The 27,652-nt window shown below is 44.1% G+C and overlaps 1 protein-coding gene and 1 long non-coding RNA gene across 2 annotated transcripts in view; one reads left to right on the top strand and one right to left on the bottom strand.

Annotated features, from left to right (window-relative positions):
* LOC132383000 (branched-chain-amino-acid aminotransferase, cytosolic-like) overlaps positions 1–15,088 on the bottom strand; it is a 39,761-nt gene extending 24,673 nt beyond the window's left edge. The window contains exon 1 of the mRNA XM_059953665.1: positions 14,709–15,088. Within this exon, the coding sequence (XP_059809648.1) occupies positions 14,709–14,843 (135 nt within the window). The 5' untranslated portion in view covers positions 14,844–15,088. The remainder of the gene's footprint in view (positions 1–14,708) is intronic.
* On the top strand, positions 104–27,652 carry LOC132383001 (uncharacterized). The gene is made up of 3 exons (XR_009508518.1): positions 104–222; positions 15,083–18,057; positions 24,581–27,652. It is a non-coding gene; the product is annotated as an uncharacterized LOC132383001 (long non-coding RNA).

Raw genomic sequence — 27,652 nt, 5'->3', positions numbered from 1 at the left:
ACAGCACAAACTTCAACAATCATTTATTGCTTGGGCACATTTGCATTTTGTCAGCTCAGCTATTCAAAGGTTAGAAGAAGGGATCTTTTCTGATATAAACCTCCCAGGCTGGTTCAAAGTACATTACTCTCACAGAAAGAAGAACTAGACCAGACTTGCTCTGTTTGAAGCTGCGGTACATTCTACATTTTATTCCTGGGAATTCTTCACGAAAAGATCAAGGTAAGAAAATGAATGAGCAAGAAATGTTTTTCTTCAAGTACAGGGGGGTCCACGGACCCCCTCGGTTGATGGTATGGGTCTGTGGCAGAAGAGAGGTTAGTAACTCCTGGTATAGTGTCATAAAGTGGAGGTTTTGGTGTAAGGTTCTGTTAGAGAAGGAAGCATGTTTACTCTGCTCAGCTTAAACGTTGTTGTCCATTGTCGCTATCAGAATTGTACATTGCTTCTTCAAAGTCAGGCACAGCAAGATAACTAAGGCGGACATGTTGGTGTGCTGTATATCCCTCTCCTGGCACTTGAAGAAGTTCAGGCTGTTCTCTCCTCGGTAAACACAGAAATCTGAAGCCAGGCCCACTGCTCCCACACACGTTCCCAGTCACAACCAGAGGCCCGACAAGGCTGTCTCAAGCTTTTCTGTGCTTCTCTCAATCCGCTAATTCTTTATCCCCACACTTAAAGAGTCCAACCACCCCTCATCTCGGATCCATTCACGGGGAAGACTTTGGACCAAGTTTATACGCACAATCGTTCGTCCTTTCAGAGTTACGTAGACAAGTCAACTGACATCCTGAGGGACCCAAAGGGATTGCAAATCTCTTCATTATTTTCAAGAACAATTAATCTGCAATGAAGGTTCACTGGACAGATGGCTGGGACTGACGTACTAGGGGAAGACTGGCTTGACTAGGCCTACTCTCAGCACTGCACAGCAGCTCGTAGAGCCACTGACTCACAACACCAGAGACCCGGGGTCAGTCCTGACCCTGAGTGCTGTCTATGTGGAGTTTTCAAGTTCTTCCCGTGACTACGCAGGTTTCCTCAGGTTGCTTCATTTCTTGCTACATTCCAGTCTTGTGGGTTAATTGGCCACTGTTAATGCCTCTAATGTTCAAGTAAGTGGTAGAATATGGAGGAAGTGTGGGAGCAGGCCGGGGGGCGGGGGGGGGGGACTTTTAAATATTTATTTATTGATAAACAGTGGGAATAGGCTCTCCCACGCCACCCAGCAATCCCCCGATTCAATCCTAGCCTAGTTACGGGACGATGTACAATGACCAATTAATCTACGTCTTTGGACTGTGGGAGGATACCAGAGCACCCGGAGGAAACCCATGAGGGCACGGGGAGAGCATGCAAACTCCTTGCAGACAGCGGCGGGAATTGAACTCGGGCCGCCGGTACTGTAAAGCGTTGTGCCAACTGCTACACTACTGTGCCGTTTAATGGGAACGTAGGGAGAATGAAAATAGGATTTAGGCGGTCGACATGGACAGAGCTGGTCGAAGGTCCTGTTTCCTTGCTGCATCCCTCGACGACTCTGCTTTGGAATAATCAGGAGATTTTGTTGAATCATACAAAACTCTGGCACGCTGGATGCAGGGAAGCTTCTCCAGTCTGGGATTGAGAGGAGGGGGGATGTGATTTCTAGCACCACAGACCAAAGTCACGGGTATGCAGTAAAGCATCTGGGACTGAGGTAAGGAGTTTCTCTACTCAAGAGGGCGGTTAACATGTGGAATTATCGAGTGTAACAGAGGCCAAGTTGTTGAATATATTTGCGAAGAGGATAGAAACAGATCAAAAAGCAAAAGGCATCAAGGGGTATGGAATTAAGACAGAGGATCAGAGTTGAACTGATTGACAGAGTGCCCTCAAAGATTGGTTTAGCTTTTTCTTATTCGTATTCCTATGTTTCTACGTTCTAAAACAGAGTATCCAGTGAGACCTCCTCCGCCAAATGTGTAGAGTTAAACGTTAAATAAAGACTGGAAATTGATGAGCCAAGTGTATTAAGAGGCAAATACATTCGAGGAGAGACTTTTAAAAGATATTTAGATAGGCACATGAATGTGAGGAAGATGAGGAGATTAGCAGGAGTGATTAGATTTTGCTTTTATTTTAATTTGCTTTTTAGCTGGTTCAGTACAACATTGTGGGCCGAAGGGCCTTTCCCCATACTGTTCTATGTGTATAAAGGCGTTGTCAGTTCTGCGCTGTCTACAGCAACTGTCCCAGCGTGCTATCAAAACCAGATATCACCTAAGATATCCATGCTCCCGTTATCATTATACGAGAAAAGATCTCGATAATGCAACGGTTGGAGCCCGAGAATGCAACATACAATACTAAATTAGCCATTATCACCATGGCAACCAGTAATAGTGCCCCAAAAATGCAGGGGGATATAATAAATAATTCAGTCTTCCTTCCAGTGACTACAGGAAGCTGGCTCTGTTAGCCAGATCGGTGAGGCAGGTTATTTTTTATTTTGCCCATTCTTAATTATTCTCAAACAGAATGTTTTGCTGGGTAACTTCAGAAAGTCGATAAGATTCCACTAAATTGATGGTCTGGAGTCAAATATTGACCAGATAACACAGGAATGGCATTTATGCTTCCGTGAATACCTTATGAGACTTCTAAACACCCTGCTACCGACCAGTACGTATAATTTGACAGTGCCAGTAGCAGTATATTGCTGTATATTTAATTATCTGTCACATATGCACTTTAGAGTTTGTACACTCCAGAGTACTTTTTCCTCCCCCTCCCCTCTTCCTCTATTCTCAACTCTGGCCTTTCACCTCTTTTCACCTATCTCTCTCCCCCTGGGTCCTCTCCTCCTTCCCTCTCTCCTATTGTCCACTCTCCTCTCCTATCAGATTCCTTCCTCTCCAGCCCTTTACCTTTCCCACCCTCCTGGCTTCACCTATCACCTTCCAGCTACCCTCCTTCTGCTCCCTCCACCTTTTTATTCTGGCGTCTTCCCTTTCTTTCTTAGTCCTGAAGAAGGGTCTCAGCCCAAAATGTCGACTGTTTATTCATTTCCATAGATGCTGCCTGACCTGCTGAGTTCCTCCGGCATTCTGTGTGTGTGTTACTTTCTTTTATCTGTTACGTGCTGCCCGTGATATATTTATTTATTGAGATAAAGCATGGAATAGGCCCTTCGAGCTGCACCACTCAGCGATCCCCAATTTAATCCTAGCCTAATAACCACATAACAATTACAGCACGGAAACAGGCCATCTCGGCCCTTCTAGTCCGTGCCGAACGCTTACTCTCACCTAGTCCCACCGACCTGCACTCAGCCCATAACCCTCCATCCCTTTCCTGTCCATATACCTATCCAATTTTGTTTTTTTAAAAATCATGGGACAATTTACAGTGACCAATTAACTTACCAACCAGGTAGTGTGGGAGGAAACCAGGGCTCCCAGAGGGAACCCTCGTGATCAGGGGAAGAACGTACAAACTTCTTATCAAGCAGCGGCGGGAATTGAACCCGGGTCGCTGGTACTGTAAAGCGCTGTGCTGACCTCTACGCTAGCTTAGATAATTACATAATTAATTTGTTTCCACACCATCATCCAGGCTTCTACTAACTACCATGCCTCTATGTGACAGAGCAGTACATGGTTTGACAGCAGCAAATTTCTCAGTGAGCTAAATACTTAGAGGTACAGTTCTCAAACTCTCTGAGCAACACACTGGGGTAATAGGACTGAGAATCCAATCATCCCGGGACCTTTAACAATTAGCTTTATTTAAGACAGGTGTCTGGCACGTGGCCAAGTGGTTAAGGTGTTGGACTAGCGATCTGAAGGTTGTGAGTTCGAGCCCCAGCCAGGGTAGCATGTTGTGTCCTTGAGCCAGGCACTTAACCACCCATTGCTCCAGTCCACCCAGCTGAAAATGGGTACCGGCAAAAATGCTGGGGGTTAACCTCGTAATAGACTGGCGTCCTATCCGGGAGAGAGTCCCATACTCTCAGTCGCTTCACGCCACGGAAACCGGAAATAAGCACCAGCCTGATGAGCCTATATGGCTCGGGACAGACTTTAATGACAGGTACATGGTAACACACAGTAGAATGCATCATTTGCGTCAAATCAAATTAGCGAGGATTGTACTGGGCAGCCCACAAGTGTCAGCAACCTTCCAGCGTCAAAGTAGTATGCCCACAATTAACCCTAAACGTACAACTTCAGAGTGTGGGGAGAGCGTACAAAATTCTCATGGGTAGCAGCGGAAATTGAACCCCAACCTTGCCGCTAACGCAGTAATAATGAGTACACAACAGCGCCGCCCTGAACAGGTCAGGTCTCAGACCCGACTAGTCAGTGCTACTTGAGTTAAATGATCTCATTGCGGAGATTGGTAGGAATAAAACCAAGTTCGGCAAATAATGAGGCAGGGGAAAGCAGTGCAAAGGGAGAGTTCATATTGGAAGGGAAGGGGGTAGTGAGTCTGCATTAGCCACTTTGGATAAGTACCTGAAGAGATCAGCAAAGAATTGGGTCAATTAGATTCAGTCATACAGACCCTTTGGCACTTACACCAATCCACTAACACCTTACTTAAGTTATCCTACCTCATCCTGCAAATTCCAGCCCCAATTCCTTTTGGTCAAATTCCACCTGGAATGAGGAAAGAATGCCAGGATTTCAACAATAATTAACTCTTCAAAGAGAGAAAAAAAAGTTGCCGAAATATCAGTGAGCTATGCTTCACTAGCTTAGGAGATTGTGACTGCTTTGTTAACAAATGTTTCTGGCAATAGACAGAACAATTGTCAAAGATACCATTGCGGAAACACTCCATGCCAAAGTAAAAGCCACTTATCCAATATTGCTTTAGCAATAAGCTCCAGGGATACTTTTAAATTGTCTGTAACTCTCACTTCAGGATTCTTACAGTCTCTGAAGTTGTTAACAGCAACTTATTTTCATATTGTACACAGTGTCCCAGTACATTTCGCCAAGTGCCAGCAAGCAGGCAGGAAACATTGAGCCAGGAAGGAAAGTTTCAATTAATCTTAAAGGACTCGGTGACAAGGTGAAAACTGGAAGCTTTTCCCCCCTCCCCAAGTAGGAAATAAAGGAATAAAGGTCTTAAGAAGTAGTTTTAGAATGCCGAAGTATGTGAAGAACCGTGTCTCAGCCACCAGATTGAAGTTCAGATTTATTTATCAGGTGTTGTTTGCGTTGCCCAGGAAACCAAAATAAGAATTGCACACTGGAGGCCAATGAAATCTGAAGATACTAGAAAACTCAGGATCCTCGATGGTGCTGTACTGATTTCCTGGCTGGTAGATGTTACTCCTAATAATGCCATTTCAATTCCATTTCACTATTTTTACACATATTGTACAATCAGTGGCCATTTTAATAGTTACCTCTGGTTCCTAATAAAGTAGCCACTACATGTATGTTTGTGGCCTTCACTACTTTCAAATCTCTTAGTATTTCTCCTCTCAGTTAGTCCTGACGAAGGGTCTTGGCCCGAAACGTCGACAGTGCTTCTCCCTATCGATGCTGCCTGGCCTGCTGTGTTCCACCAGCATTTTGTGTGTGTTGTTGTTTGAATTTCCAGCATCTGCAGATTTCCTCATGTTTGCCTTCTGCTGTGTCGTATTTGACGTGTTGTGCATTCAGAGATGCTCCTCTGCACACCCCTGTTGTAACGTGTGGTTATTTGTGTTACTGTCACCTTCCTGTCAGCTTGAACCAGTCTGGCCATTCTCCTCTGACCTCCATCATTAACAAGACATTTTCACCCATGGAAGTGCTGCTCACTGGATTCTTTTTTCGTTTCTTGCTCCATTCTCTGTAAACCCTAAAGGCTTATCATGCATGAAAATCTCAGGAGATCAGCAGTTTCTGAGATACTCAAACCGCCCCATCTGGCACCAATGGTCATTCCACAGTCAAGGTCGCTTCGATCACATTACTTCCCCATTCTGATGTTTAGTGTGAACAACAACTGAACCTCCTGACTATGCTTGCATACATTTATGCTGTTATGTGATTGTTTGATTAGATATTTGCATTAACAGGCAGGTATACCTAATAAAGTGACCAATATGTGTGCACAATAAATTTTTCAGTGAACTGAGTAACTTTAAGGTGGTGAAAAATATACACGAGCTCTGGACACCGGCCCTGGTACAAAGCCACCAAAGTTCCAGATCCCTGGTGTTCTGGATTCCAACTCCAGCTACAAACCTGACTCACGATCCAGAGCCCTGGCTCTAGCCACAAACCCTGTCTGCACTCTGAATCTCCAGATTACACTTACTGATTTATTTAGATACAGCACTGCCCAAAGGGCCCACGCTGCCAAGTTACACCCATGTGATTAATTAAGCTACTAACCTGTACGTCTTTGGAATGAGGGACAAAACCCACACAGCCTCGGGGGAAAACATACAAACTCTTTGCAGAGAGTGGAACTGGACTGACCAGTGAGCCAATGCTGGAGTTCAGAACTATTGGGTACTGGATTACAGAAATCTTACTGCAGTTGTAAAACAAGATTGCAGTCATAACTTGATGGCAAAGATAAGTATTTTGAATTTGCAATGTATAGAGTGTAAACCAAAAGGTAAGGTCTCACGTAGAAAGGAAACAGCATCGTGTAAGGTATGATCAGGCTGACATCAGACACTTCAGAGTTTACAGAGGGTCAGTAAAGACAGACAAATAGAACAAAGGGTGGGATGGTGGAGATACATCTCTACCAAAGGAGGTATAAGACACTCCTCTCTGCTAGCTGGCAGGTCACCCTTGGGAAAGGTGTAGCACCTGCTTAACACCCCAGATCAGCGTCATGTGAAGTCATGGGACTAGGTGGTGGATGGTGAGCAACTGTTCCATATCACAAGTCCTGGTTATGTGACCGCTGATGCCAGGCAGTCAATCTCTGAAGAGTATTGATAATGACTGGGGTCACACATCGTGTAAAGACACCGCCCAGAGGAGACAACGGCAAACCACTTCTGTAGAAACAATCATGGTCACGAGACTACAATCGTCTACATTGTGTGACACGGCAGATAATGATGATGAAATAAAATAAGCAACAATTATTTATGGTAATGACAAAATAGGGCTTGGTGGTTTGTGGTACAGAGGCGGGCAATGAATAAGCAAAAAGCAATGGACAGAATACAACATTACAGGTAGAGCTGTCCTTTTTTGGGTAGTGAAGGTTCAGGTGAAATTTGATCAAAAGCAGTTCAAAATCATGATATGGTTTATAAATTAGTTTATTTGGTTACCGGTTATTCGAGTAGTAATAACCACGTAACACAGATGGAAGTTTAACAGCTTCTTCCCCATTGCCATCAGGTTCTTAAACCAAGCCTACAAACCCTAACAGTACCATGGACTCGATTTCTTTCTCAACCTGGACCAATGTCATTATGTTTATTTTGTTGTGCAAGTTGTGTATAATTTATAATTGAGATTTATAGTAGCTTATGTTTGTCATGTCTGGAGTGTACTGTGCTGCTGCCAAAAGCTACTTATCACAAAATTTGGACTCTGTGTATGTCTGTGACAACAAACTTGAACTTCACGTAACTGGCAAGGTGAGGCGATACTGCCTGAAAGGATGGCTTATAAAAGGGAACTGGATAAAGAACAGCAGAGCACCAAAAAAAAGACTATTATGAAACCTCCTGAGCAAAAATTTCAAGGACAAACTCGTGGATCCGAATAGACAAAGAGGAAATATGCATGTCAAAGCTGATCTTTTTGACATTGCGTATTGAATATTTCAATGACATTTGAGTAATTTTGCATATATATTGCTCAATTAATCATTAATTATTTAGATAAATAAATATTTATAATAAATAATTATAAATGCGTGAACTGCATATGTCATCACGCTATAACGTGTGCACCTCACTGGAAGTAAGATTCAAACAGAGACCCGCATTTTCGGACTCCTGCATCTTCCTTTGAAGTAATTTACCGCTTTGAAGTTATAGAACGTAACGCCAAGGGCTAAAAGTGAAGTTTTCCATCCTGACTGACAGCTCGATATACAAAGGTGCTTCACACATAAAAACAACAATCTTAGTATTGCCCTTTCAAAGCAATGATCAGTTTGTAATAAAATTGTAATAGAAGAAAGCTTTGAAGGCAAACAATACTTCGCTTCATTGTCAATAGAGTTCAGGTCAAAGTCAAATTCCTCCAAAGGACCACAACCTCGTGGTAGGGATTGGAGGCTTGCCTGCCTCAATGACCCGGAGAGCTATGTTGGCTGGAGTCAGAGCTTTATGCTTTGGACCTTGGTAGAGTCACCCATGCCAAACAGGTCAAAGGGTAAAGGCCAGACTAAGAGTGGTCCACCGGTCCTCCAGGTTCAGGGGCTCAGTTCAGGACTAACAACCCTGAATGGTCAAACAGAAGAAACAGCAATGAAGATTCCTTCTACATCTGCATGCAGTGGTATGGACAGATAGGCGGAGGCCCTTCATTGCAGCCCTAAATGCCAGCGACGTAGCAGACAGTGAAATTATCTCAGCAAAAAGTGATCAGTGAGAGGATTTGAACAAAGTTAAGCTGAACCGAGATGATGCCAATGAAATCTCACTGAAGAAAAAAAGAGGCAAAATGAGAACCAGTGAGAGAGAGGGAGGGATTTGGAAAACAATTCAATTAACATTGGCTAAAATAGAAAGTTTGTGAAGGGGAATAATAATAAAGTGGGAGAGAAATTAAATATTTTATGTCCATTCACTACTTGAAATGAGAAAATGGGGAACTATGTAATGCAAACATGAGAAAGTCTGCACATCCCGAGCAACACACACAAAATGTTGGAGGAACTCAACAGGCCAGGCAGCATCTCTGGAAAATGAATAAGCAGTCAACTTTCAGGCCGAGACCCTTCTTCAGGACTGAGAAGGGGGAAGATGTCAGAATAAAAAGATGGGGAGAGGGGAAAGAGGCTAGCTGGAAGGTGAAGTCAAGTGTTTGGGAAAGATCAAGGGCTAGAGAAGAAGGAATCTGATAGGAGAGGAGAGTGGACCATAGGAAAAAAAAGGGGGGGGGCGACCCAGGGGACTACATAACAGTTATTTCATATCAGTAATACAGGAAGTCCTGTAATCTATTAAGAAAGAAGTGTTAGCAGGGTACTTAGAAAATAAAAGCATGAATGGACAGAGTCAACATGGATTTCTGAAGGGAAATCCATATTGGCTAAATTATTTCGAGTTTTTCAGATTGTAACAACAAACAAATACAGCACAATTGGTGTAGTGCTTTTGGCTTTCAATATGAAGCCACACAAAAGACAATAAAGCAAAATTAAAAAATATGCAACTGGGGAGTGGGTTGGGAAATGGTTAATGGAGAGGGAACCGACAGGCCACCTGTAGGGTGTGAAACCATGCCCAGCAATGCTGAAGCCTTAACTGTTCGCAACTAGATCAATGATTTGGACGAGGCGAACAAGAATCCAAGTCTGTTGATGATACTGAACTAGTATCATGAGGAAGTGTGGATCGTGAGGAAGATGTAAAATGGCTTCAAGGGGGTAAGACCAAGTCAATGGAGAACAGGTTAAGTGGAATACAATGTGGAAAACTCATTTAGTCTGGCTGAAAGGGATGGCATGATTAGTATAATTGTTCTATAGTGCCAGCAATTGGACCATAAGCCCGCTGCTACGTTCTCACCAACCTGTGTGCTTTGGTTTCCTTCCACACTCCAAAGACATGCGGGTTAGGGTCAATAGATTGTGGGCATGCTATGTTGGCGTCTGAAGTATGACAAGCTGTCCCCAGCACAACCTTCACTGATTTGATTCTACGCAAATGACACATTTCACTCTGCGTTTTGATGTAGAATGTGACAAATACAACGAAGTAATCTTTAAGAAACAGTAACAAAAGCAGAATATTTAAGTATTGTACATTGGTTTCTGCAATGTAACATGCAGGTACAGCAAGAAAGCAGAAGGGCAAATTGAATATTTACTTTTATTGTGGCATCTGCAGGGATATTTTTATTTCCATTTTGTGACTAAATTAATATACTACACAAAATGCCAGTATTTCCAAGCTATTGCCAGGTAGGAATTGACTGGCTTAATGCAGAAGCATAACATCCTTTGGATGAAAGGAAATGGAAAGAGGTAATGCATACTTGGAAATGCTATCTAAAGGAACTTATTCTTGCACAATTCATGCTTCAATTTAATTTTGCAACCATCCCTAAAGCAAATTGCCAAAGCTTGATGTTCAAAGAGAACATTACTCATGAGCAGTAAATCCCCACATTTCATTTGATGCACAATGATTCACAAAGTTAACGCCAATTTCATCAGGCCTTGTCACCCTGGGCCAAGGAGGATGACATACAATCTGACTGGGCAAAATGAAGTCTTGTGAAGGGAAAATAGGAGACAGGGATGGAGGAAACGGAAGGGGAAAGGAAGGGAGGGGAGGGAAGACAGTGGGAAAAGGGAAGGGGACAGGAAATAAGAAGAAAGGGAGTGGATGAGAATAAAGGAGTCTTAAGGGGTGGAAAAGGAAGGAGAGGAGAAGCTGTAATAAATTTGCCAGCATCTGTTGACCCTCAGATCTCCACATGCATCCTCCCCCTCTCCATTTTCTCTGATCCAGCCTTTCTCCTTCTTCAATTCTTCAGAACTTCCTCCTTGTGATTCAAAACCCTCTTCCTCTTTCTTTGTTGCCTCAAATTTCCAGAGTCTTAAGCTCCCTCCCTCCTTCGCTCTCCAGTGACATGACCATCCCTCTTTCATCTGTACTTTGAATTTTCACTGATATCCCCTTCCTCTCCCATCACAAGGATCTCTTCCTTCCACCTGCATCTCCACCTCCAGTATCTCAGATCTTCTTCCATCTCTGCCCTGCCAATGCTTTGATCTCCCTTCTTCTCCAGTGTCCTGGATCTCCAGGAGCTTAGATCTCCTTCTTCTTTAGTATCTTGGATCACCCTCCATCCCAGCATCTCAGATTTCCCTCCCATCCAGTGCCTCGGACCTCCATCTCCAGTAGCTCAGATCTCAAGCGCCCTGGATCTCCCTCCCTCTACAAGGTCTCGCATCTCCCTCCTTCATCTCCAGTGTCTCGCATCTCCCTCCTTCCCTCCATCTCCAGTGTCTCGCATCTCCCTCCTTCCCTCCCTCTCCAGTCTCGCATCTCCCTCCTTCCCTCCATCTCCAGTGTCTCGCATCTCCCTCCTTCCCTCCCTCTCCAGTCTCGCATCTCCCTCCTTCCCTCCCTCTCCAGTGTCTCACATTTCCCTCTGCAAGGACTCGCATCTCCCTCCTTCCCTCCATATCCAGTGTCTCGCATCTCCCTCCTTCCATCCCTCTCCAGTCTCGCATCTCCCTCCTTCCCTCCCTCTCCAGTGTCTCACATTTCCCTCTGCAAGGTCTCGCATCTCCCTCCTTCCCTCCCTCTCCAGTGTCTCTCATCTCCCTCCTTCCCTCCATATCCAGTGTCTCGCATCTCCCTCCTTCCCTCCCTCTCCAGTGTCTCTCATCTCCCTCCTTCCCTCCCCCTCCAGTGTCTCACATTTCCCTCTGCAAGGTCTCGCATCTCCCTCCTTCCCTCCCTCTCCAGTGTCTCTCATCTCCCTCCTTCCCTCCATATCCAGTGTCTCGCATCTCCCTCCTTCCCTCCCTCTCCAGTGTCTCTCATCTCCCTCCTTCCCTCCCCCTCCAGTGTCTCACATTTCCCTCTGCAAGGTCTCGCATCTCCCTCCTTCCCTCCCTCTCCAGTGTCTCGCATCTCCCTCCTTCCCTCCCTCTCCAGTGTCTCGCATCTCCCTCCTTCCCTCCCTCTCCAGTGTCTCGCATCTCCCTCCTTCCCTCCCTCTCCAGTGTCTCTCATCTCCCTCCTTCCCTCCCTCTCCAGTGTCTCACATTTCCCTCTGCAAGGACTCGCATCTCCCTCCTTCCCTCCATATCCAGTGTCTCTCATCTCCCTCCTTCCCTCCCTCTCCAGTGCCTCGCATCTCCCTCCTTCCCTCCCTCTCCAGTGTCTCGCATCTCCCTCCTTCCCTCCCTCTCCAGTGTCTCTCAACTCCCTCCTTCCCTCCCTCTCCAGTGTCTCTCATCTCCCTCCTTCCATCTCCAGTCTCTCAACTCCCTCCTTCCCTCCCTCTCCAGTGTCTCTCATCTCCCTCCTTCCCTCCCTCTCCAGTGTCTCTCATCTCCCTCCTCCCTCCATCTCCAGTGTCTCTCATCTCCCTCCTACCCTCCCTCTCCAGTGTCTCTCATCTCCCTCCTTCCCTCCATCTCCAGTGTCTCTCATCTCCCTCCTTCCCTCCCTCTCCAGTGTCTCTCATCTCCCTCCTTCCCTCCATCTCGTGTCTCTCATCTCCCTCCTTCCCTCCATCTCCAGTGTCTCTCATCTCCCTCCTTCCCTCCATCTCCAGTGTCTCTCATCTCCCTCCTTCCCTCCCTCTCCAGTGTCTCTCATCTCCCTCCTTCCCTCCCACTCCAGTGTCTCTCATCTCCCTCCTACCCTCCCTCTCCAGTGTCTCTGATCTCCCTCCTTCCCTCCATCTCCAGTGTCTCTCACCTCCCTCCTTCCCTCCCTCTCCAGTGTCTCTCATCTCCCTCCTTCTCCAGTCTCTTATCTCCCTCCTTCCCTCCATCTCCAGTGTCTCTCACCTCCCTCCTACCCTCCTTCTCCAGTGTCTCTTATCTCCCTCCTTCCCTCCCACTCCAGTGTCTCTCATCTCCCTCCTACCCTCCCTCTCCAGTGTCTCTGATCTCCCTCCTTCCCTCCCTCTCCAGTGTCTCGCATCTCCCTCCTTCCCTCCCTCTCCAGTGTCTCTCACCTCCCTCCTTCCCTCCCTCTCCAGTGTCTCTCATCTCCCTCCTTCTCCAGTGTCTCTTATCTCCCTCCTTCCCTCCCTCTCCAGTGTCTCTCATCTCCCTCCTTCTCTAAACTGCTCCTGCAGTTATGTTATTTATCTTCTCTTCCTCCTCTCCAGTGTCTCTCATCTCCCTCCTTCTCCAGTGTCTCTCATCTCCCTCCTTCCCTCCCTCTCCAGTGTCTCTCATCTCCCTCCTTCCCTCCCTCTCCAGTGTCTCTCATCTCCCTCCTTCCCTCCTTCTCCAGTGTCTCTCATCTCCCTCCTTCCCTCCCTCTCCAGTGTCTCGCATCTCCCCCCTTCTCCAGTCTCTCATCTCCCTCCTTCCCTCCCTCTCCAGTGTCTCTCATCTCCCTCCCCTCCCTCTCCAGTCTCTCATCTCCCACCTTCCCTCCCTCTCCAGTGTCTCTCATCTCCCTCCTTCCCTCCCTCTCCAGACTCTCATCTCCCTCCTTCCCTCCCTCTCCAGTGTCTCGCATCTCCCTCCATCTCCAGTGTCTCTCATCTCCCTCCTCCCTCCATCTCCAGTGTCTCTCATCTCCCTCCTTCCCTCCCTCTCCAGTGTCTCTCCTCCCTCCTTCCCTCCCTCTCCAGTGTCTCTCATCTCCCTCCTTCTCCAGTGTCTCTCATCTCCCTCCTTCCCTCCCTCTCCAGTGTCTCTGATCTCCCTCCTACCCTCCCTCTCCAGTGTCTCTGATCTCCCTCCTTCCCTCCATCTCCAGTGTCTCTCATCTCCCTCCTTCCCTCCCTCTCCAGTGTCTCTCATCTCCCTCCTCCCTCCATCTCCAGTGTCTCTCATCTCCCTCCTACCCTCCCTCTCCAGTCTCTGATCTCCCTCCTTCCCTCCATCTCCAGTGTCTCTCATCTCCCTCCTTCTCCAGTGTCTCTCATCTCCCTCCTTCCCTCCCTCTCCAGTGTCTCTCATCTCCCTCCTTCTCCAGTGTCTCTCATCTCCCTCCTTCCCTCCCTCTCCAGTGTCTCTCATCTCCCTCCTTCCCTCCATCTCGTGTCTCTCATCTCCCTCCTTCCCTCCCTCTCCAGTGTCTCTCATCTCCCTCCTTCCCTCCCTCTCCAGTGTCTCTGATCTCCCTCCTTCCCTCCATCTCCAGTGTCTCTGATCTCCCTCCTACCCTCCCTCTCCAGTGTCTCTGATCTCCCTCCTACCCTCCCTCTCCAGTGTCTCTGATCTCCCTCCTACCCTCCCTCTCCAGTGTCTCTGATCTCCCTCCTACCCTCCCTCTCCAGTGTCTCTGATCTCCCTCCTACCCTCCCTCTCCAGTGTCTCTGATCTCCCTCCTACCCTCCCTCTCCAGTGTCTCTCATCTCCCTCCTTCCCTCCCTCTCCAGTGTCTCTCATCTCCCTCCTTCCCTCCCTCTCCAGTGTCTCTGATCTCCCTCCTACCCTCCCTCTCCAGTGTCTCTCATCTCCCTCCCTCTCCAGTGTCTCTGATCTCCCTCCTTCCCTCCCTCTCCAGTGTCTCTCATCTCCCTCCTTCCCTCCCTCTCCAGTGTCTCGCATCTCCCTCTCCAGTGTCTCTCATCTCCCTCCTTCCCTCCCTCTCCAGTGTCTCTGATCTCCCTCCTACCCTCCCTCTCCAGTGTCTCTCATCTCCCTCCTTCTCCAGTGTCTCTCATCTCCCTCCTTCTCCAGTGTCTCTCATCTCCGTCCTTCCCTCCCTCTCCAGTGTCTCTGATCTCCCTCCTACCCTCCCTCTCCAGTGTCTCTCATCTCCCTCCTTCTCTAAACTGCTCCTGCAGTTATGAGTTATTTATCTTCTCTTCCTCACCCCCCGGCGTCTCGGAGCGCCCTCCATTCACTCCCTCACTCACCCTCAGCTGTCGCGCCGCGGCCACCCTCACGGCCGCCATCTCTCCTGTCTCGCCGGCAAACGGGACTGCCCGCCCCTGCAGCCCTGAAGAAAGGTTCCGCCCTCGGAGCGGGGGCCGGGGACAGGTAGAGGGCATTAGCAGGGGGAAGGATCACAGAGAGGGGAAATCAGTGCAGGAAGTATGGATTATTAACCAGGGAGATCATGCAAAAGGAGGGGAGTAAGCTGAGAGGTCGTGTAAGGAGAGCTGCAACTGGATGCGTTATAATTCCACACTTCCTTTTGTAAACTGATTCATCTGCTGTTCCGCTGGGGTGTAAGCTGGTTGAGTGAAGTGTTTTTAACCACCACACTTTATTTTCTGGTTGTCTCTAGGCCATGTCTGTGGAGATTTTCACGCTATGGATTTGGAAGGGGATCTGCTCACAGCTGCTGAAATCCATTACACAAGCCGTATATACTGTACTGTATATAATCCTCCCTTTACCCCCCAGCTATTCCCGGCACGCAATAACGTGGCATGTTCACTCTAAGGGGTTCCGCAACACAGTTGAAGTTTATTTTAAAAATTGTCCCCTCTCAATCATGCGAAACTTGATCAGCTGACCGTTGCGCAATGAAAATGACTGCGGTAATAATCTTGACAGGTGACATTCCTCGCATAATAGAACATAAAAACCATACAGCACAACACAGGCACTTCCGTCCGCAAAGCTGTGCCGAACCTTACCTCAGAACTACCTAGGCTTACCCATAGCCCTCTATTTTTCTAAGCTCCAGGTATCTATCCAAAAGTCTCTTAAAAGACCCTGTCGTATCCGCCTCCACCACTGTCGCCGGCAGCCCATTCCATGCACTTTGAGTAAAAAACTTACCCTTATACCTACTCCCCAGCACCTTAAAACTATGCCCTCTCATGCTAGCCATTTCAGCGGTGGGGAAAGGCCTCTGACTGAAAGCCAGAGTACAAGGTCATCGAAGTCAAACAGCGGATTGGAACCGAGTTTTCTTTTCGATACGCGGTTTAGTTTCTACTGTGAGTTAAAATCGCCGCTGTAACTGCAAAACCACTCTCTGTAACGCTGTTAGCAGCTGGGGAGGAGAGCCTGGAGTTCTCAGAACCTTGGCGATGGAGACGGAGGTGTCACTGCTCTGGGTGTTGAGCCAGTCGACTGTCACTCTCATCAACTGGAAAAAGCAGATATCATTTCTGTGACAAAGGTTGAGAGACCTCTGGAAAGGAAACGTCTCCATTCTCCTCTGCCCTCTTTCATTAACAAGGTGGTTTTGCCCACAGAACCATCACTCACTTGATCTCCCCCCCCCCCCCCACCATTCTCTGTAAACTCCAGAGACTGCTGTGCATGAAAATCTCAGGAGATCAGCAGTTGTTGAGATACCCAAACTACCCCATCTGGCACCAACAATCCTTCCAGGGTCAAAGTCACATTTTTCCCCAATCTAATGTCTGGTCTGAACGGCAGCTGAACCTCTTGACCAGGTCTGCGTGCTTTTATACATTGAGTTGCTGCCTCACGATTGGCTGATTAGATATTTGTATTAATGAGCAGGTGTACAGGTGCAGCTTGTAAATTGTTGGTGCCAGATGGGGTGGTTTGAGTATCTCAGAAACTGGGATCTTCGTGCACAACAGTCTGTAGAGTTTACAGAGAGTGGGGCAAAAAAACCAAAAGGACATCCAGTGAGAGGCAGTTCTGTGGGTGAAAACGCCTTGTTAACGAGCGAGGTCAGAGGAGAATGGCCAGACTGGTTCAAGCTGATAGGAGGGTGTCAGTAACTCAAACAACCACGTGTCACAACAGTGGTGTGCCGAAGAACATCTCAGAACACACAACATATCAAACCTTGAAGTGGACGGGCTACAGCAGCAGAAGATCATGAACATACACTCAGTGGTACAGGAGGTATCTAATGAAGTGGCCACTGTGTGTATATGGAATACTTTGACAATAAGTTTTACTTTAACTTTGTCAATGCTTTACCGTGCATAATATTTCCAAGGCTCATTGCCTGGTTCTGAGGTGTGTGCTGCACTGATGAACTACAACTTTGAACAGGGAGCAGTCTGGTCACACTTTCGATGATCATTTCCAGAATTGCAACCTCCGGCTCAGTGGTAAAACAGGCTCTGCGATTTTCCACCTGATTGAAAATAGAAAGTAAAAACATTAACTGCAAAACATTAAGGCCTCCAACCCCAAGAACCCTCTGTCCCTCCACACTGCTGAGAATCCTGCTATGAACCCCACGTTCTGCCTTCAAATCCGACCTTCCAACTTGCTTTGCTTCACATTTTTCACACTTTCCTTTTTGTTGATCTTAACAAAAGACTAAGCTGTGACTGCTTTTTTATTTAGATATCTGTGAAATTCCTCCTCGCTCGACCCGTTGGCCCAGCATACCCTGCCGTAGCCTCCCGCCACTTCACAGATCCTCAGTTTCTCTCCAGCACCCATTGTTCGAGCATTGTTCGCCGAGAAAGTAAACGCCTGAGATCTTTTGAAAAGTGGCTTGTCGCTTGCCGAAGTGGGCCGTAAGGTCGGAAAGAACAAATCGAGCACAGTAAAGCAGAAAGAAGCTGAAGTTGATGGAAGTGATAGTGCTGCCCCTACAACAGCAAAAATGGTCTCTCTGGTTCGTGATAAAGTGCTTGCAAAAACTGAGAAAGCATTAAGTGTGCGGGTGGAGGACATGCCACAGAAGCGTATCCCTGCCGATGGCAAAGTTATGCGTGAAAAAGCACTACTGTGAGAGGGTTGAGGTGAACAACTTGCAGCACCGTATGTTCACGGCAACATCCTTGAAAGGTTCTCAAACTTCTAAACCTCAAAGTATGTATAAATCCCTTCTAAATGAAATGTGTGTCCTTGATAAAGATAACTGGCCCGCTGAAATACCGCCTAATTATGGAGAAGCTGCAACGTCATCTCTCTGTAAGAGATTTAAGCTTTCTTCCTCCTCTGTAATAAATGCCTTCAGAGATTATGTGGAGGATCGTGGACGCCGCACCCCCCAAGATTTACGCCCATTACTGAGCTGTGCACAAGTTAGTACTGCTGAGTATGAGAGAGGATTCAGTCACATGAACTTGATAATAACAACAACACTCTCAAGAATGCTGATAAATCATGTATCAGCACTTACGTTTGTTAAACTACATGGACCTCCTCTAGTTCAGTGGAATCCTGAGCCAAATGTCACATCATGGCTGCGGTACCACAGATGATAACAGATAACACCAGGACAAGAGTTGTTTCAGACCCCCCGAACACATATTATGCCTGACCCTTTGTGGAAATGATAGTGAAACTTCTCATTGGTGGTATTTGGTAAGTAGGTAATTGCTTTTAAATTGGTAAAAGGCATGATTACCGTCTTTTCCTTTACTTGCTTGATAATTATATTTTATGATAATTAGTGAGTGCAACTGTGCAATACTTTGTCATATTATTAAATTAAGCATTTTATGTTTCATTGCACCGGTTATACAATAAAACCCTCTGGTGTTTGCTATTGGTGCCCTGGGAAATAGGTACTGACTATCCACCCTATCTATGCCTCTCATAATCTTGTAGACCTCTATCAAGTCCCCTCTCATTCTTCTACACTCCAAAGAGAGAAGTCCCAGCTCTGCTAACCTTGCTTCAAATGACTTGTTCTCCAAACCAGGTAACATCCTGGTAAATCTCCTCTGCACCCTCTCCATAGCTTCCACATCCTTCCTATAATGAGGTGACCAGAACTGAACACAATACCCAGTACACTACAGTACAATACTGAACACAATTAAAAAAGTGTGGTCTCACCAGAGATTTGTAGAGTTGCAACATTACTTCTCTACTTTTGAACTCATCCCCCTATTAATGAAGCCTAGCATCCCTTAGGCCTTCTTAACTACCCTTTCAACCTGTGCAACGACCTTGAGGGATGTATGGATTTGAACCCCAAGGTCCCTTTGTTCATCCACACTCTTAAGTAACTGACCATTAATCCTGTACTCAACCTTATGGTTTGTCCTTCCAAAATGCATCACCTCACACTTATCTAGATGGAACTCCACCTGCCACCTTTTCTGCCCAACTCTGCATCCTGTCTTTATCCTCTTGTAACCTTCGACAACCTACAGCTCCATCCACAACTCCTCCAATCTTTGTGTCATCCGTAAACTTACTCACCCATCCTTCTGCCTCTTCATCCAGGTTGTTTATAAAAATCACAAAGAGCAGGGGTCCTAGGACAGATACTTGCGACACTCCACTAGTCACCAACCTCCAGGCAGAATACTTTCCTTCCACTACTACCCTCTGCTTTCTTCCTGTAAGCCAATTTTTTATCCAAACAGCCAAGGTTCCACTGATCCCATGCTTCATGGCTTTCTGGATGAGTCTCTCATGGGGGACCTTGTCAAATGCCTTGCTAAAATCCATGTAGACCACATCTACCGCCTCATCAATTTCTTTTGTTACCTCTTCAAAAAACTCAATTAGGTTCGTGAGGCATGAACCTAATTGTTCCCTTCACAACGCCATGTTGACTATCCTTGAGTAGATTGTACTTCTCCAAATGTTCGTAGATCCTATCCTTAAGAATCCTTTCCAATAGTTTGCAGACCACCAACATAAGCCTCGCTGGTCTATAGTTCCCAGGATTTTTCCGATTACTTTTTTTAAACAAGGGAACTACATTTGTCATTCTTCAGTCCTCCGGCACCTCCCCTGCAGCCAAAGAGGATTCAAAGATCACAGCTACTGCTCCAGCGATCTCTTCTCTCACTTCCCACAGCAACCTGGGGACTTATCAACCTTGATGTTTTTAAGAAGATCCAACACTTCTTCTTCCTTAATCTCCACATTGTCCAGCACACAGGCCTGTTCTATTTCGATCTCACCCTGATCAAGGTCCTTTTCATTTGTGAATACTGAAGCAAAGTATTCATTTAGGACCTCCTCAACCTCCTCCACCTCCAGGCACATGTTGCCTTCTTTATCCTTTAGCAGCCCCACCTTCATTTTTGTCCTCCTTCTGTCCTTAACATACACATAGAATGCCCTGGGGTTCTCCTTAATCCTACATGCCAAGGCCTTCTCATGCCCCCTTCTATCTCTCCTAAATCCTTTCTTAAGCTCCTTCCTAGCTACCCTATATTTCTCATGAGCCCCTCCTGCTTCCTGCTTCTTATATCTAACACATGCTTCCTTCTTCCTCTTGACACACACAAAAAAACCTCAAAAATACATAATAAAAGACGAACAAATTCAAGGCGATAAATGCAGAAAATGCCAAGGGAAACTGGAAACAATCCAACACATTACAGGATCCTGTAGCAGTTTAACTCAACATGATTACTTGCAGAGGCACAATCAAGTGCCAAACATCATTCACCAAAATCTTGCTTTAAAATACAAACTCATAAAAGGCACTGTACCGTATTATAAGTACAAGCCTGATCCAGTTTTAGAGTCAGGGCCTACAAATTATTTCAGATAGGACAATCCATAGCAACCATCTGGATATAATAATACAATCCAGCGGCCCACACACGCGGGACTCGAACCGCCAGAGGGAGCCACGGGCAGACACGTATAAGCGTGTTTGTAACTACCTGCTCGGGGTGGACCTTCCAGGGCCAGTCTGACATCACGTCTGCCCTGCAGGTCGCAGGGGCCCATGGGAGGGGAGATTTAAGCACACAATTTTGAATCAGTAAAGGCATTCTGAGTTCAGCTCTCTCTGCCTCCATGTGTTTCTTTAGTAGTGCGTTGCACGCGACCATAACAGGATGAACAAGCAAGAACAACTTACATAATAGATGTAGCCATTGCAAGCACAGATAACATATATAAATCAATAAGCAAAAGACACCAGAAATATGCTGAGTTAAAAGAGGAAATTGAAAGACTATGGAACATGTACAGGGATGTGAGAAAATCTGTGGATGCTGGAAATCCAAAGCATTACACACAAAACGCTGGAGGAACTCAGCAGGTCAGGCAGCATCTATAGAAAAGAGTGAACAGTTGACGTTTTGGGCCAAGACCCTTCGTCAGGATTGGAAAAAAAAGATTAGGTCCGAGCAAAAGGTGGGGGGAGGGGAGGAAGAAGAAGTACAAGGTGGTAGGTGTTAAGTGAACCTAGGAGTGGGGAGGGGTGAAGTAAAGAGTTGGGAAGTTGATTTGTGAAAGAGATAATTGACTGGAGAAAGGGGAATCTGATAGGAGAGGACTGAAGACCATGGAACAAAGGAAAGGGAGAGGAGCACAAAAGGAGGTGATAGGCAGCTAAGGGTGTAAGGTGAGATAGGAAAATGAGAATAAGGGAATGGTAAAGGAGGGGAGGGGGAATTATCAGAAGTTGTAGAAACCAATGTTCATGCCATCACGTTGGAGGCCACCCAGACGGAATATAAGGCGTTGCTCCTCCAACCTGGAGGAGCCTGTCAGCAATCTGACATGCCATGGACAGGCATGTCAGAATGGGAATGGGAAGTAGAATTGAAATGGCTGGCCACTGGGAGATCCCACTTTTTCTGGCAGACAGAGCATAGGTGCTTAGCTAAGTGGTCTCCCAATCTATGTGGAATGCTCCAAGACTAATATCTACAATTGCTTCAGTTTTCTTGGTTTACACATCACCAAAGATCTCATCTGGACTCTATACACCGGCTGTGTGGCAAAAAAAGCACAACAGCATCTCTAGTTCTCAGTTGTATATCTGTAGCCTTCAGTTCAGCATCTGAAATGGATTTCAAGCTCATTTTGGGAATGACTGTAACAGCCGAGCCAGTGTCCAATTCCATTTTAATTTGCTGTTCACTTCTGATGTAAGCCATATTGCTTGTCTCTTCTTGGTTTTCACGTTGTAAATCTCAAGGCTGTTCAGTCCTGTGTCACTCTCATCATTATCAGATTTTTCACCAACAGCATGCAGATCAGAGCTCTTTCTGAAACTGCAACTTGACTTTTTATCTTTTACTCTTCCCTGTGCAGCCCATCGATCTTTGTCTGCCTAACATGCTCTTGGTATGTGTCCTGTTTTGTTGCATTTTCTGCGAGCTTCACCATTAAACCTGCCTCGGTCTGGGGTACGAGAGCCTCTGCCACAATGGTAACACAATTTGTTTGGCCAGGCCAGTTGCTGTTTAGATGTTGCAATCTTGTTCACGCTCACTTTCTTGTTTTTTTGTAATTTATTTTTTTATTGAAGTTCATCATCAAACAAACATTTCCATAAGATGTATTTCAGTCATTGTATGTATATATATATATATATAATAAAATCATATATGTCACAAATCTCCACTAAGTATTTATCTGAGGTATACACTTAAAGAAAAGAGTGGAAAGAAAAACAAGCAAAAGGAAAGAACTATGTACAAGTAGGGAGTGATTTTTTTTACAACATATTCATTGATCTGTGAGAATAAAATCAGGCCTATGTATTATATGCATTATGTAGTTAAACCATTTTTCCCAGTATGAATCAAATTGTTCCAGCTTATGATTAACAGATGCTATTATCTTCTCCATTTTGTAAGTGTCCATTGTAATTTCCATCCATGCATTTAAAGTTGGGCTCTCCTGTGATAACCATTTCCTAGTAAGTCTTTTTACCAGCATATTCATTAAATATTTATCTCTTTTCAACCATTCTTGAGGTATATATCCAAAATATATGGTCTTACTCTCTAAGGGTATTTCACATTTAAAGATGTCTTGTAGGGCATTGTGTATCCCCCTCCAATAGTTTTTGATAACAGGGCAGTCCCAAAAAATATAATAATGATTTGCATTTTGATTTCCACAATTTCTCCAGCAAACAGGGAAGTTACTATCATAATGGGATTTCTGAGAGGGTGTAATAAAATATCTTATCAAGTTTTTCCATCCAAACTCCCTCCATTACTGTGAACTGGTACACTTCCATTGATACCTCCATATTATTGTCCATTCTTCCTCAGATATAATTATCCCTCCTTCCTTCTCCCATTTTGTTTTAATATATGAAGTCGAATGTGTTTTAAGATTTGACAACCCCTTATACATGCTTGAAACGATTCTACTACTGTTATCTGAATTATATGCTTTTCTAAATAGCTCTATCAAGCATGTACTTGCCTTGGTTACATTTTTAAGCGTCTTATTAACATATTGTTGCATCTGTGAATACCAATAAAAATCTTGTTTTTCTAATAAGTGTTTCTCTTTAAGCATTTCAGAACTGAATAGTGTTCCTTCTTTCATTATGTTGCAAAGAACTGTTATTCCTTTAGCTGTCCAGTCCTTAAATCTAGCATCCAATATACTTGGTGTAAAATCCGAGTCATATTCACACCATTTAAGAATTGCAACATCTCCCTCTAGATTAGATTCTTTTATAGTAGTTTTCCATATTTTAAGAGTCAATTTCACCCTTGGGTTATCAGTAGTTTTTATGTATATTTGCAAGTTGTTATCAGCCAATATTGCTTGTATGGGGATAGAAAGTACCAGCTCCTCAATGTTTTTCCATTGAGCGTCACATGATGGGTTGCACCAACATATCACAGCTCTCAACTGTGCTGCAAAATAATCATCTCTAAGAGGAGGTAGGCCCCATCCCCCCTTTTCCTTTGCTAATTGCAAAGTTTTGAGATGAACTCTAGGCCTTTTACCCTGCCAAATATACCATAGAACCATAGAACATTACAGCACAGAAACAGGTCTTTTGGCCCTTCTTGGCTGTGCCAAACCATTTTTCTGCCTAGTCCCATTGACCTGCACCCGGGCCATATCCCTCCAAACCCCTCTCATCCATATACCTGTCCAAGTTTTTCTTAAATGTCAAAAGTGAGCCCGTATTCACCACTTCATCTGGCAGCTCATTCCACACTCCCACCACTCTCTGCGTGAAGAAGCCCACCCTAATGTTCCCTTTAAACTTTTCCCCCTTTACCCTTAACCCATGACCTCTCTTTTTTTTCTCCCCTAGCCTCAGTGGAAAAAGCCTGCTTGCATTCACTCTGTCTATACCCATCATAATTTTATATACCTCAATCAAATCACCCCTCATTCTCCTACGCTCCAGGGAATAAAGTCCTAACCTATTCAACCTTTCTCTGTAACTCAGTTTCTCAAGGTCCAGCAACATCCTTGTATACCATCTCTGCACTCTTTCAACCTTATTAATATCCTTCCTGTAATTAGGTGACCAAAACTGCTCACAATACTCCAAATTCGGTCTCACCAATGTCTTATACAACCTCACCATTACATTCCAACTCTTATACTCAATACTTTGATTTATAAAGACCAATGTACCAAAAGCTCTCTTTACAACCTTATCTACTTGTGATGCCACTTTCAGGGAACCATGTATCTGTATTCCCAGATCCCTCTGTTCTACTGCACTCCTCAGTGTCCTACCATTTACCTTGTATGTTCTACCTTGGTTTGACCTTCCGAAGTGCAATACCTCACACTTGTCTGCATTAAACTCCATCTGCTATTTTTCAGTCCATTCCTCCGACTGGTCCAAATCCCCCTGCAAGCTTTGAAAACCTTCCTCACTGTCCACTACACCTCCAATCTTTGTATCATCAGCAAATTTGCTGATCCAATTTGCCTTGATAACATCTTGTTCCATTCATTGAATTGATTTTGATTAATCTCTATTGGTAGGGTCTGAAAGAGATATAACAGTCTGGGCAGTATATTCATTTTAATAGACTCAATCCTTGAACTGAGACTGAAAAAAGGAATCAGATTCCATCTTGCCATATCTTCCTTAATTTTTTATGTAAAGGCTGTGTGGTGAACTACATATATCTGTCTGGACACACCCCTCTGCTGACTGCTCCTGTGGCTCCTCCCACAGACCCCGGTAAAAAGGCGATTGGAGGCACTGCTCCCCCCTCTGTCTCCAGGATGTCGTATGGGGATCTCTTGCTGCTGACTGCTTTCTTCCAGCGAATAAAAGCCTATATCTCGCCTCACGTCTCCGAGAGTTATTGATGGTGCATCAGGCTGATAATTACATTCTGATAATTTTGCCAAATCTTTTGGCATAATGATGCCCAAATACTTGAACGACTCTGTGTGCCATGCCCAGGGATATCTACTTCCTATTTCTCTTGGTGGGCTATAGTAATATGAAAGTAATTGGGTTTTATCTATGTTGATCTTGTATCCTGATAATTGACCATATTGTTCAAAGGATTGCATCAATTTAAGTAAAGAGTATGTTGGTTGCCCTAGATAGATCAAAATGTCATCCATGTAACAAGCCAATTTATGCTCTGTCCCTTTAATAGTAATTCCCCTGATATCTTCATTTTGTCTGATGTATTGAGCTAATGGTTCCAGATATAACGCGAAGAGTAGTGGTGACCATGCACAACCTTGTCTCGTGCCCCTTTCTAGAGTAAGACTATTTGATAAATATCCATTGATTTTAATCCTAGCAATAGGATTGTCATATAGTGTCTGTATAGTTTTAATAATTGTGTCATGTAAACCAAATCTATGTAAAACTCTGTAAAGAACATTCCAATTAACCGAATCAAATGCCTTTTCAGCATCTACACTTATCACTATTGCTTCGATTTTATTTTTTTGTATATGATCCATAATGTGAAGTGTCCTTCGTATATTGTCTTGTGTTTGGCGTTGTCGTATAAAACCTGTCTGATCGTTATGTATCAGTGTGGGTAGAAACTCTTCTGATCATTTGGCCATGATGGAGGTAAATAATCTATAATCTACATTAAGAATGGATATTGGTCTAAATGACCCACATTCCAATTTATCCTTGCCTTCTTTTGGTATAGCTGAGATTATCGCTTCCTTCCAACTGGGTGGCATTTGTGCCTTTTTTAGAGCCCAGTTCAGTGTGGGGAGTAGAACAGGAATTAAATTATTTTATACCACTCTGCCGTATATCCATCTGATCCTGGTGACTTGCTTAATTTAAGCCGACTAATTGCAGCTTTTAATTCAACTTCAGTTTTGTCAGCAGTCATTGTTCTATTTTGTTCTTCGCTTACAGTGGGTAACTCTAGAGAATTCAGGAAGGTGTCAATTTGGGTTATGCTTCCCCCTGGAACTTTGGAACATAGAGTTTTGTAAAACACTTCAAAAGCTTCTTGAATTTCACTAAGCTTCTTTTTTATCATTTTTGTTCTTGGGTCCCTAATTCTATGAATTGTATTTTCTGCCTTTTTCCCCCTTTTTTTTGTGTTTCCAAGCCATTATTTTCAGAGATTTCAATCCACTTTCATAATGTCTCTGTTTCAGAATCATTAAAATTTTCCTGATTTTTTGCGTAGCCAAACAATTAATTTCATTCCTAATTCTTTTAATTTCCCCTAATATATCCTGTGCCAATTCAATTTGTGTTTTTTCTCTAATTCCTTCAGCCTATTTTGTAATTCCTCTAATGGTTTATTGCTTTTTTTTCTTATATGAAGATATCGCTATAATTTTCCCTCTTAAGACAGCCTTCAGAGTATCCCACAAAATGGGAGGTGAATCCTCTCCATTATCATTAAATTCTAAGTACAGACCAATTTCTTTTTTAATTTGTTCTTTAAAGTACGGATAATTGAGTAGACTTGAATTTAGTTTCCAAATAGTATTCTTTGGTTGTAGGTCAAAATCAACAGATAAATATATAAGTGCATGGTCACTTACATCTATTGTCCCAATTCCACAGGTATTTATTTTGTCTTTGTCTTTTCCAACTGTTATGAAATAGTCTATTCTTGTACATACAGAATGGGGAGCAGAATAATGGGTGTAATCCCTTCTGTTGGGGAAAAGGTCCCTCCATATATCAATTAAACCAACATCCTCAAAAAGTGTATTAACTTTCTTATGTAAGGATTTTGTTTCATAGGTTTTTCTATTGGAAGAGTCTAAGTTTGGTTCTAATTGTAAATTTAAGTCTCCCCTACATATCAGGAGACCTTCTGTTTCCACTACCATAATATCAGTAATTTTCTGAAAGAAACTAATATCACTTCCCGGGGGTGCATATATATTCAACAGAGTAACTGAATTTCCATCTATATTCCTCCTTACCAGAATATATCTGCCCTCTTGATCTCACATTTTGAATACTTTTTCAAAATTTAGCTTAACTTGAGATAAGAATAGCAATCTCCTATGTCCTGATTTATATGAGGAGAAAAACAAATTAGTGAAGCCCATTCTCTTTAGTTTTCTATGCTCATTATCACTTAAATGAGTTTCCTGTAAATATACTACATATGTTTTGGTTTTGTCCTAAAATTGAGAAGTTTTGGTGGGAAGTATTCCATACTTTCTCACAACTTTTTAGGGTCCAATTTGACCCAAATCCCCTTACCGCCTTGTTTGGTATTATTGCAAATGAAGATATAATTTTAAATATTCCTAACCTACAGGTTTTGGTTTTTACCTCTCCTGTAGCAAGGAGAGCAATCCTACTTAAATGGAAGGAGTCTACCCCTCTTCAATGGCTACGTGATATTATGTCTTATTTAAAATTAGAGAAGATCCGCTGCTCAGTCTTAAATTTGAAACAATCCTTTTATGATATCTGGGGATCTTTCCTAAATTACTTTTCCAATTTATAAAGCTTAACAGTGCACAGACTTTTATGTATATTTCTATCTTCTCTTCTTAAGCGAATATGTATTTTTTTCTAATTATCTATTATTATCCAACAGCTTTTTTCTTTGGTAGTTGGTAGGGAGTTGACTTTTTTTTATATAAAAAATTTCTTTTATGATGTATGACCTATCTTTAGATTTTTGATTATGGAGTGATATACCTTTATGTGTAATGCTATAACATTTTGATCAATTTTATTACAATATATGAATGTACACACTTTATGTTGAGATGTATCTATGTGTTGCACTCTGTAAATCTTGTCTTTTCTTCTGAATAAAAATACTGTAAAAGA

The sequence above is a fragment of the Hypanus sabinus genome, chromosome 29 (genome assembly GCF_030144855.1).
Source record: "Hypanus sabinus isolate sHypSab1 chromosome 29, sHypSab1.hap1, whole genome shotgun sequence".
Lineage (NCBI taxonomy): Eukaryota > Metazoa > Chordata > Chondrichthyes > Myliobatiformes > Dasyatidae > Hypanus > Hypanus sabinus.
This window is presented reverse-complemented; position numbering and strand designations above follow the sequence as displayed.